Source organism: Limanda limanda, chromosome 17, assembly GCF_963576545.1.
Source record: "Limanda limanda chromosome 17, fLimLim1.1, whole genome shotgun sequence".
NCBI classification, from domain to species: Eukaryota; Metazoa; Chordata; class Actinopteri; order Pleuronectiformes; family Pleuronectidae; genus Limanda; species Limanda limanda.
The window spans coordinates 6218380-6230651 of NC_083652.1; the positions used below are offsets into that span (position 1 = coordinate 6218380).

Here is a 12272-nt window from a genome sequence, read left to right on the forward strand (position 1 = left end):
AGAACAGTCAAATGCAAGGATCTTATATAGGTGAACATAAGCTGTTTGTCTGAGATAGTGCAGACTGGTTCTCTAGGCGCAGTGTGACACAGGAATCAAGACACAGAAAACTGATTTACATATGTTTCCTTTGGCAATAAAGCAGACATAAATTCAGTTATTTGGAGAGTTAATAAGTGGAAAAAAAAAAGGTCATAAGGGTTTCATGTCATAAAAGTTCAGATCATAAACAGTTTAGGTCATAAAAGTATTTAGACAGTTCATAAAAGTATTTAGACATGTTATATATTTAGACAGGTCTTCATAAACTTATTTTTCATCTACAAAATAGGTTTCAACCACACTTGGCTTTAGCGATAGGTTCAGGATACTGCTGAAACTTTGTGTTTCGATTTCATTTGGATAAATCTGAGCACAGAATGATTCCATGTAGCTCAGCATTCACCCTACTGTTGCTATCACCAGTGAAATCCTCTGATGTTCTTGTCATGAAGTCGTCTTTTCGTTTTCTGGACTAACTGTACAGTAACAAAGAGGTTTTACTTCACTTTTCAAAGGATTTTTGTCTCAATCAGAAGATTCAGGATCAGAAGACATGTTTTCCTCCGACGATCAGCTTGTTTTACCACTTTACATTTATTTTTTCAAGACAAACCCAACTGTTGATTTTTTCTTTTTAACCTTCATTATCACTTCCTTGATCCTCGACACACAGCTGCCAAAAACACATTTACAAGCCAAGTTCCCTTTTATCTATTTATTAGATTGTACAAGAATAAGGTGCAGATTGAATTGTAAATAATACAGATTGGCCATATGATCGTGATAGTACGTGACAGACAGTACTCAAAACGTATTGTTTGAAGTGTGTGAACTATGTGTGTGTGTGTGTGTGTGTGTGTGTGTGTGTGTGTGTGTGTGTGTGTGTGTGTGTGTGAGTGTGTGTGTGTGTGTGTGTGTGTGTGTGTGTGTGTGTGTGTGTGTGTGTGTGTGTGTGTGTGTGTGTGTGTGTGTGAATAGTAAAATCACATGAGATAAGACAAAGACAGAGGCTGAAGTCTTCTTCAAGGTCTTGTTGGGGGGAGACAAGCACAGTCTCAGATTTGAGGCCCTGATTTCATCCTGATAGTTACATAAGCAGGAATAGTATGCATAAGCAGAGATAATATATAGTGTGGTATAATGCTAACGTATCCCTATACAAAAAATCATAACAAACATCAGGCTCAGGAATTCACAAAGATTCAATCTAGGACATCATGAACATGGTGAAAATCATATGTTCCTCCCAAAATAAGCATTTCAGGTCATCTGAACAGATACGATGCATCACAAAGGTCAAATGTCCTACTTGAAAATTATTTAGTCAGACTAACAGTTTAAAATAAATTCTGAATTACTGTTGCTAGTGATGATTAAGATATTTTGTCACGTCGAAGGGGAAATAAAAGCGGCTGTTCTGTAAAAAATCTGTAAAACATATATAAAATAAACAACTAATAAAACAAAAAAAAAACATAGGTAAAATAAACAACTCACAACTAAAACACCAGATAAGATGGACTCTCTAGTCCCATTAACAAAAATTGCTCTTGAATTCATATCAATCATTTGACACAGGATATATGTTACTAGCTCTGTAAACTGCTTCTCTAATTGGATTGATAAAATCCAAACATTTATATTGTACAATAACAAAATTATTGGGAAAATTACTGACTGAGATTTTTACCTTGACACCCTTTGGATAAGAACAGTTTAATAATCACATCAAACAGGAGCACTTAAATTGATTATACAAAAGATAAACTGGGACTTAAATATTTGAATTCATTGCAAAGTATTATATCAAATTAGTCACAACAAAGGTAACATTCCTGGAAATCATTTCAATTCACTGTCTGATTACTAGAAATCACACTTGTTGCCGAAATCATGGAAAGCAGTAGGGATTTGTCTCAGGTAGAAACAAACATGGATGGCCTCACTCAACAGGGGTGAAGTCCTGATATCTACATTATCTGCGTGTTTCTCTTTGCTCATAGGGAACTCAGAGGTGCATAGTCTTACTCAAGGCTTTGTTCTTCTGCGTCGGTCTAGTCTCAATATGTTTGGGTGAGAGGGATTTGCCTTCTGCTATGATCACATGACCCAGAGAAGTTAATTTTGTCGAACAAATTGCAATTTAGATTTTTCACTTCAAAAATAGGCGTGCGTGATTACTCTTGTTTTTCGCAATGATTCAAAAACTGGAGTAATGCCTTCAATGGCTTTAGTTTTGGATGGATATTACTGTTGGCAGGTCCTGAAGTCAGATTGAGGCGTTATATTAGCCAACATCATGTTTGCCTTGAGCTCACAGTGTCTTAGGGATTTCCTGTAAGGCGGAGATGTTCGCAACAGCTATTTGAGACAAAAGATGATGAGTCGACGACATTAAAGTTACCAGATGAACAGTTCTCTGCGCGTGCACTGTAACTGAACAAAAACTTTGTATATGCATGCAGTTAGGGGGTGATGTCCAATGCAGAGAAAGTCATTTTTTTTTACTTTTATGCGGGTTAGAGGAGGTCTGCTTCTGTTGTCTGCTGTTCTGTTTACGGAGTCTGGTGGATGGGCAGTTGTTGGTGGAGGACTATAGGGCCGAGGTGACCTGGCTGGGGCTGAAGCCAATTCAGATCCCTGAAGAGAGGCACAGTCGAGATCGTGGTCCACTCTAACACACTGAGGCACTGGAGGATACAAAGAAACCTTTTCTGTGCAGATTTATCTGTTGGTTCACATTCATTTGCAATTTTATCACATCATTCCCTTGGGTAACAAACAGCATTTGTTTTGAATCATATCTTCTTTCCCTGCATCCACATTCCTTCTCCAACACACTCAGTGCTTTCAAATATGTTTCAATTTCATTGAGATCGTTCTTAGACACTTTTCTTTTTGACTTTTTCTTTTTAATTCCCAATTACTCCCAACCATAGTAATTGTCTTGGACTGACTGTAACCCCACTGGGGAATCCAAAATCTTTTATCAGTATTGATAAGGGTCTGGTGGCAACCTCACCATATTTAGTTGGCATTTCTTTCAACTTTAAAGCTTCACAATCAGGCAAATTATCAGGGTTCCATTTAGCTCCTTTTGTGGAAAATTGTGACAACCTTAATACAAAGATACTCTCTCTGCTCAGAGCACTACTGTATTCAGCAAAACTTCTTTAATTTCAGTTTTTCTTCCACTTTATCAGGAGTTAAAGTTGATCAGGAGTAAAATGTAAACTAACATGACCAACACAATAAGGCCCAAGAAAAACTTCTTCTCCGGATAAAATGGTGTCTCCAGAAGAGCTTTTTTTTCCTCTGAAGTCTCCCGGCCCTCACACAGGGAGTCGTGGATCCCCTTCCATGAATCCATCTCTGATCTCCACAGAGTAGCTCTGGCCCTGATCCATTTTGAGCAGGCGGTCTCACTGCCTTTTGCCAGACTGATGCTGCCCTGACAGATGAAGAAGATATCCATGCCGAGGAAGAGAGCATTGAGTGCTATGAAACCTACCCTGGCTGCCTTGGAAAGAGCGAGAGGCCCTTTGGCGACTGCCTGACCGATATCTGGGATGTCTGCGGCCACGTTACCAAATGATTTACTTTCCTGAGCCACCACCTTACCAGCACCTGCAATGGACTCTTCATTTTTTAGCAACTTAAAAGCAGAGGCACCATCAACTAATGCATCAATACCTTTTCCAATAACACAGCCTTTCAAAAAAACCTTGCCAAATCTCAAAGCCTCTTTTTTGATATTGTCTTCCAATTCGGCTTGACTGGTCACCTTGTCCAGACATTCCTGGAGACTCTGCACATCCTCCATGAATTTCTGGAAAACCTCTCTGGCTTTGTTCTTTTGAGCAATATTTACTCCAATCTCTGTGGCGGTGGTGACAGCGCTATTGACTCCGCTGGTGATTCCCATACCAACCCCCGTCATTGTCAGAGCTACAGACACCCCTGCCGTCACAGGAATTAAAGCCAAGCCAACAATGGAGAGCACACCTCCAGTTGCCCCAACCGAGCTGCCTACCACGCTGGAGATCTTTGCCCCCTTATTCATCCTGTCAAGCTGAACAGCCCCCTCCTCCAGGTCGTTGAGAAACTCCAGCATCCTGTCCTGTCGCTTGCTGAAGTCACTGATGAAGTCACAAAACGATTCCTCTTGAAACAAGAACACCATCCTGAAGTCCTTGTTCATCCTGATGAAGACAAAACAGTAAAGGAACAACATAAAAAGACTAAATAGGGTATTTGTGTATATATATTTACTGCTTTTTAAACTAAGGCACTGATCTGATGTAAAGTTTGTGCCAAACTGTAGCTTAAACCATAAAAAAATGTTCCCCCCCGTTTTTTTAAGCCTGGATCGTGTGACTTTACACAGCATTTGATTCTCTGACGCATAGTAAAATGATAAATAACATGACCAACACATACAAGCTTAACAAAACAGTAATATCCATTAAAAACATCACACGAATGCAATAGACAAAGTGAATAAAAAAAACAATAAATAATTAGCAGTTCCGTCTATAGGCCAACCAGCCTCCAGAATCTTTTCAGAAGAGTTGTATGATCTGCTGTAACAAAGGTTCCACTCAAGTCCAGTAAGTAGTTTCAAAGCAGCTTAAACAACACTTACCTCATCTCATCCAGCTGATTAATATGATCAAGCATCCTCTGCATGTCATCTTCAGACAGATCCACGTCGAAGTTCACCACAGTTTCCGTCGTCATTTTCAAATGAAAGCCACTGAGGGAGTTGTGAAAGACAGTTACACTTACTTCCTGCACTAAACGTTACCCACTGCTAAATGTGTCATGTTGTTGCACGTCTGTTCACCTTTTTCCTTACGTCTCGCAGATTTTCTGCGTGGTCTCTATGTACTTGAACAACTCATAGAAGAGCACTTCCACATTCTGAAGTCTGGGCAGGAAGAAGACTTGTGCGTCTCTTTTGAACTCGAGGAGGAGAGGGCAGATCTGCCATGCCGCAGTGATGACAACCTGAACACAATCGAGGATGATCCCTTTGGGCAGACATAGCGCCTGGTTCTCCGTAAACACATGGAGCGAAGTGACCGCCAACTTCTCCACTGCATCCAGGAAGTATTCAAGCTTCGCCAGGCCAACCAAAGTGTCCTTGAGCACAGCAGCCAGCTCCTCCTGCAGCTTTGCACGCCTGCTGTCTTGGGTCAGCTTGCTCTTCAAATATTCCCCTAAGGCCTTACCTTTTTCCTCTGACTTAGACACATGGTCGAAGTTTAGGTCGATGCTGTCAACACTCTCTTTGATATCTATCATCATGTTTAATTCGGTCTCCCTGTGGAGCCCCCATTTAGAGACGTCCTCACAGAATTCTCTTACAGTGTCGATGTAGCTTAAGGTTTCTGTGACATAGCGGCACAACACCTGCTGTAGCTCTTTTCTGTAATAAGACATAAAACATCGATCACTTTGGGACATTTCATTTAAGTCCAGAGCAGAAAATGTCACTGAAAGACTGAATATATCTCCATCATAAATTTGAAGTGCCTTTTTTGTCTCTTTGTGGGTGTTTTTGTAGACAATTTGTGTTTGTTTGTACTTGTTTCGTTGTAGTCATTTACCTTGTGCTTTTTCTGGTGACGATTTATCTCTTTGTATAGCAGTTTTAAAAAAGCACAAAAACTTTAACTCTAAGAGAGCACTTAAGGAAAGGTACCCAGGCTAATTTCCACTTGTGAATTTCTATGTTTTTTTTTATACCAAAAAGTAAAAACAAACTCAGAGGGAATAAGTTTGTGTGTAATATAAGGATTAAAAACATCTAAAGTCAAACTTTACCTTGCAGCTGACATTTCCCCTTCTGTATCTACACCATTACTGTAGGAGAGAGCAATTTGTATCCGGGGTAGGGAGTGCGTCTTTAACAACCCATCTGTGTACGTGCAGCCACATTTCCTCCAAAGTGCACGCACAACCGCTGTGGCTCTAAGTTGGAGTTCCTGTAAGTCATTGTTGTTGAGTCGACCTGTAAGAGAATGTGTGAGGCTGGCGAGCGGCTGCTTTTGCTTCTGCATCCGCTCTGTTATTACCTTGTGACACTGGGTCATTATTAGAAGTGTGAGCATCACATTTACATACAGAAACCTGTTTGGGGAGGAGGATATCATCAAGCATCTGAGACACTCGAGCATGATGTGCAATTGATTTGTCTCTGTTTCCAAATCGCGCAAAAATCTTGCACACCAACTGTAAGTGTAGATATTCACAGTTTTCCTTTTAGCCAACTTGCATGCTTCAATGATAGCAGTGAGCTCTGCTGCTTGTGGAGACAGAGAAGCAGGAAGTGGTGGTGCAATCAATCACAGGCTGTGCAGATAGGCAGCTGCACATCCTCCACCCTGATTCTCAACACAAGTGGACCCAGGGCTGCGTGCTCAGTCCTCTCCTGTACTCCCTGTTCATGCATGACTGAATAGTCATCCCACAACTCCAACACCTTCATTAAATTTGCTGCTGACACATCAGCAGGATGGGCCACCCAGTCCTGCACTTAACTCATTCAACTCTGAAGCTCAATTTGGTAGCGAAAGCGAATAATAAAAAAAATCAATAATTAGGGGAAATTTGGGTAATATGAGACATTGTGAGGGACACCTAAACTCCAGTTTGCTTAATTCATGTTTAAAAAATCAGTCAACAGGACTTTTACTGTAGTCAATCGTTATAACCGTGGAATTGCTTGACAAGGTCAATGACATAAGATTCTGATAAGATTAATGTTAATGATATAAATATACAATAAATAAGAAAATGTTACTCATTGTTATAGAATTTTGTTTGTGATGTATTCAAGCCTCAAAATATGCATTGATTGGTTTAAAATATGTTTTATCTGTTTATTTTCTACAGTCATGACAGCCTCAAAAAGTAGAGCCCTATAGTCCTGATCGCACACTGGTGGCTGCCTGCAGTATAGGTCATAGATCCTGCATCGTTGATGGTAATGGATGGGACATATACTAGAAAAAAGTGGTGGTCCGACCACTCAGACTCGGTTCTACGGGACTGCTTGAGCACCACGGAGTTGTGTGTGTTCCGGGACAACAACATCAATACATACACGGACGCGGTCATCTGCTTCATCTGGGCGGCTGTGGCTGAGGGGTAGAGTGGTCGTCCTCCAGCCTGAAGGTCGGCTGTTCAATTCCCAGTCTTCCCCATGCTGAGGTGTCCTTGGGCAAGATGCTGAACCCCAAATTGCCCCTCATAGAACAACAAATGCTGCTAAGAGATGCACTGTATGAATGTGTGTGTGAATGGGTGAATGTAAAACTGTACTGTTAAGAGCTTTGAGTGGTAATCAGACTAGAAAAGTGCTACATAAATACAAAACCATTTACCATTTACATCAGCAAATGCATCGATGACGTCAATCGTGTGAGAGAGAAAGTGAAGGAGGAGCAGGATTTCAAACTAAAGGTCAGATCCTTTTCTTTTCTTCTGCGCTCTCTCTCCTGAAAGGCAGAAGAATCACAGCCTCACAAAAAGCCTGTGGAGGTAATGGAGGTGATGGAGGTGGCAGTTAAATTTAATCACAAGCAATTTGAGCCACAATTTGCCTCTTTTATCTACCGCCCCCCCCGGTGTTCGTACTTGTGGGGCCTCCAGCAGCGCCTGGGTCCAGTCGCCCACGATGCGGATGAAGAAGATGACGAAGAGGTGGTGCGTGTACCAGAAGACCTCAAAGTACGACCTCCGGATCACCTCCGTGGACGAGGTGATGATGAGGATGAGGGCGAGCGTGATGACCACGCCCGTCAGCCCGGCGATGGTGGTGAACATGACCACGGTCGGGTTCTGTGTCAGAGGACACATGAGTCACCATGGTGTCACAGGGTCAAAGGTCAGTTTAGGAACATTTCTCCTGAAGGATGTTATCTGCTTCCTCGTTCTACGTTTGACTGAATCAGAGATGGAAGGAAATTCATGTCAGGATTTCATGAGGATTTCGGTTTAAATGAACAAAGAACAAAGAGAAGAGCAAAGAGGAAGTTTCTGTCGTGACAACATCTCTGCAAAGGTCAATTCCCCCGAAGAGGAAGGTCACCAGATGAAGAAACACGCAGGTTGAAGACACCAGATTAAGCAACTGACCCGAGGGAGTTTCTCAAGCTTGAGCAACAGGAGAAGAATCCCACAACATGCACGAGTCAGAAGAACCGAACCGTCCGAGTGTTTCCACAACACGAGAAGCAGGAAGTGGTCTCGGGGACTCACCGTCTCATTGGTCCTGATCGGGTTCAGGAAAGACGCGTTGTCCCCGGTGCCGATCTCCGAGAGGACGAAGAGCAGGAGGCTGCTGTTTTGATCCAGTTGTGCGTCCATGAAATACTCAAAGTTGAACAAGTGTGAGAAGATGTGAACGGCTAGGAGACAAAGGATGGTTGTGTGCATGAGGACAAACCACCGATCATCTCACATGTGAGTGTTGGACCAGGTTCATGAGTCCTGGGAGTCCTGAGTTCACCTGTGTGGAAGGCGATCATGTACGCCAGCAGCTTGTGGAAGGTGATGTTTCTGTCCAGTTGTCGAGCGGCTGAGCGGCTGCAGCACTGACACACAAACACACACACATGTCAGTACTGAGCAGAGGGACACTGGGGTCTGTGGGGGGGGCAGGGTTCCTACCTGGATGGTGCCGCGCAGGAAGGAGAGCAGGTTCCTGCAGACCGGCAGCAGGATCAACATGCAGTTAAAGTTCAGGCAGGCGGCCGGAGCTCGGGCCCAGGACAGTGCTTGCTGGGAACAGAGTAATCAGATTACTTCTTCATCACACGTCACAGAATTGACTTTATTCATTAGTATCAATTCATCAATGTTCCTGGGAAGTTTGATCCAACCTATAAAATCCAGCTTTAATTCAAATTTTCATCATTGAAGTTTCTTCCAAAAGTTTAAAATATTAAATAACACTTTTAATCACGACATGAATTCAGACGTTAATTCATGTTAATATTTTAAGATACAAACATCTTAAAAGTCTGTTTCTCATTTCTAATCTTCTTACTGTGGCTAATTTTTATGTTTCAATTCATTTATTGGAATTTCATTTTAATTTTGGCAGGAATAATAAATAATAATATTTCAGTTTACCTGCTGGCAGTCACATGCTTCTGAATACAATATAAATACACACTTTTATTATCAGCTCTTAATTCTTAGCTGGGTCCTGAAGACATATCTTTACTTATCAGTCTTTAAAATAACAAACTACCTCTAAGTGATACTGAACTGTAAATAATTGATTTTATATATAATTGATATAATCTTTCACGCTAATCTGTAAATCATCTCCAGCTCAACACAAACAGATTAAACTGTTTGATCTTCACGTTTCCCGACAGCGATGATGTTTGGTCTGTTTCACTTCTGCAGACCTGAAGCTGAGCAGATGTGCAGCAGCTGGTTTGATCTGATCTTCATCATGAACTGAGCCGAGAGCACGGAGAACCACTCCCCCCCTCAGGACCAGGAAGTGTGACCTCTTGTAGATAAAGGGAGATTAATCGCAGGAGTGGACGTGTTGAGGAAGAGGTGAAACACCTTGTGAGTCATCCAGCTAATCAAACGTTCTTTCTGATATCTGACGTGGACCGAGGAGGAGGAGGAGGAGGAAGAGGAGGAGAAGTCTCCTGCAGCATGTCTCATTAAAGATGGAGACTTGAAGCAGCTGCAGCAACAAGAGGAACTGAAACCTGATTCTCTTGAATGACTGATTGCACATTTCCCTGTTGACTTGTTGGAGCCTCAGAAGAAACCATGGTGCTTGGAGTGAAGCTGCAGATCAGCAGGTGAGACTCACCCCCAGCAGAACCCTGGTGTAGAACCACTTGTCCGTCAGGAAGGCCATGTAGAAGTGCACAAACAGGAAGGCATTGATCCCGAGCCACACCAGCTGCAGCACACACACACATGCACGCACGCACGCACGCACGCACGCACGCACACACACACACACACACACACACACACACACACACACACACACACACACACACACACACACACACACACACACACACACACACACACACACACACACACACACACACACACACACAGACACAGACAGACAGACAGACAGACACACACAGAGTTCACACACTTCAAACAAGAAGTTTTGAGTACTGTCTGATCACAATCATATGGCCAATCTCTATAATCTGTATTATTTTATATGTACAATTCAATCTGCACATTATTCTTGTACAATCTAATAAACAGATAAAAGGGAACTTGGCTTGTAAATGTGTTTAAGGCAGCTGTGTGTTGAGGATCACAGAGGTGCTAATGAAAGTTAAAAAGGGTTGTTTTGTAAAAATAACTAAGTGTGGTTGAAACCTATTTTGCAGATGAAATCTAAGTTTATGAAGAACTGTCTAAATACATATATAACCTGTTTAAATACTTTTATAAACTGTCTAAATACTTTTATTTCCTAAACTGTTTATGATCGGAACTTTTATAACCCGAAACCCTTATGACCTTTTTAGCACTTATTAACTCTCCAAAGAACTGCATTTATATCTGCTTTATCTGCAAATATGTATATGTAATAATTTTTCTGTGTCTTGATTCCTGTCTCAAACGGCGCCTACAGAACCAGTCTAAACCATCTCCATCAAACAGCCTTAGTTTTCCTATATAAGATCCTTGCATTTGACTGTTCTCCACATTCACTCTGAGATCCCTGTGACTCTGGATTGATCCTTTCTGCAGAAAGCCCCTATTTAAATACACAAAGACAAATTTGGTGTTCAAGCCTCTTGTATTTTCAGATTTCCATCACACAAGCTTCAGGGGTACGACGGTATTGAATGCTGAACAGTAGTCAATGAACAGCATTCTCACATATGTGTCCCTCTGGTCCAGGTGGGAGAGGGCAGTGTATGGGTGAGGGAGATGATATATGCAGGTGACCTATTTGGCCTGTAGGCAAACTGAAGAGGGTCCAGTGAGTCAGAGAGGGAGGATGTGATGAAGGATTTGACTGACCGCTCAAAACACTTCATGATGGTGGAGGTGAGTGCTACTAGGCGGTAGTCGTTCAGGCTTAGGGTTTTTGTTTTCTTCGGAACCGAGACAATGATGGTCTCCTTGTAGCATGTGGGGACTACAGACTGGAGCAGAGACATGTTGAAAAGGCTTGTGAACACATCTGACAGCTGATCTGCACACACCTTGAGAGCTCGACCAGGGATGCCATCAGGTCCAGGTGCCTTGTGTGTGTTAATCCGGTTAAGTGATCTATACACATCTACCCTGGATGTTACAGGGGGGCAACAGTCCTTCTTGGCCTCTGGTATCTCCACAGTTGCTCTCAAAGCGAGCATAAAAGGTGTTCAGTTTCTCTGGGAGAGATGTAGACACAACCTCAGCACTGCTGGTCTTTCTTTTGTAGTCTGAGATAATTTTCAGTCAAGCCCACATGTGTCACACCGCGGTGAGGTTTGTCTTGTCTTGGGGTTTTTGTCTCGTAACTTCCTGTTTTATTTTGAAATCCTAACTCTCCTCTCGTTTCAGGTCACTTGCCCTTCCTCATGTGTCACCGGTCTGATTGTCTCTGATTGTTTCCACCTGTTCCCTTCACCCTCATGTGCTTATAGTCTGCGTCTCCCCTTTGTCTTGTGCCGAAGTGTTTCGTTCTTGTTCGTGCACCTAAGCCTTACCCACAGTCATTGTCGTTTTTGCCAAAGAGTTTCTTGCTACGCCACGTAAGTTGTTTTCTGTTTCCTCCTTGAGAGTGATTTTTTGTTTGTTAAAGTTTTCCAGTTTAGCTTTGTTTTGTGTTGTTTGTAAACTGTTTTTCTTCCTCCCTTTTGGAGCGATTTATGTTAAGAGAGATTTAGTTAGTTTGTTGAGCCTCCTGTTTAGGTGAGCCTTTTCTTTTGCCCCATTTATTAGTAGTTTGGTTTTCCTCCTTCGGGAGCGCTTTTGATTTCTTGCTCTTGCCATTTGTTTGTCCTCCTTCGGGAGTGGTTTATGTTTAAAAGCTTTTTCTTTTTCTAGTGTATGTTTTGTATTTATTAGGAAGTTCTTTTTCCCCAGTTATTGCTTGCCAAGTATTATATTATAGATATAGTTAGTGAGATTTTCATAGCCTTCTTGTTTGTCACCCTGCATTGAGGTTCTGAAATCAATAAAGTGTGCTGGTACGTGATATTCTCTGCTTCTGAGTC

General features: G+C 42.0%; 2 protein-coding genes across 2 annotated transcripts; both read right to left on the minus strand.

Moving 5' to 3' along the window:
• Window positions 1-2597: 2597 nt before the first annotated feature.
• On the minus strand, window positions 2598-5931 carry LOC133022918 (apolipoprotein L4-like). Its single transcript, XM_061089821.1, is given in 6 exon segments — window positions 2598-2682; window positions 3282-4244; window positions 4688-4825; window positions 4879-4904; window positions 4906-5473; window positions 5872-5931. Coding segments are annotated over 6 exon segments (1794 nt in total). The 5' UTR covers window positions 5886-5931.
• A 1582-nt stretch (window positions 5932-7513) lies between these two features.
• LOC133022919 (cytochrome b-245 heavy chain-like) lies at window positions 7514-11228 on the minus strand. The gene is made up of 7 exons (XM_061089822.1): window positions 11127-11228; window positions 9896-9988; window positions 8722-8832; window positions 8561-8645; window positions 8311-8459; window positions 7687-7890; window positions 7514-7582 (listed from the first exon to the last, which is right to left on the minus strand). Exons 1-7 carry the CDS (start codon window positions 11226-11228, stop codon window positions 7514-7516), a joined length of 813 nt encoding a protein of 270 aa, XP_060945805.1.
• Between the last annotated feature and the right edge of the window lie 1044 nt (window positions 11229-12272).

Coding starts and splice junctions, on each gene's coding strand:
- LOC133022919 (XM_061089822.1), bottom strand. CDS start 11,228: ATGTCTCTGCTCCAGTCTGTAGTCCCCACATGCTACAAGGAGACCATC. Junction 8,833..9,895: donor ACACCAGGGTTCTGCTGGGG/GTGAGTCTCACC, acceptor CTCTGTTCCCAG/CAAGCACTGTCCTGGGCCCG. Junction 7,583..7,686: donor CGCTGCTGGAGGCCCCACAA/GTACGAACACCG, acceptor TTACCTCCACAG/GCTTTTTGTGAGGCTGTGAT.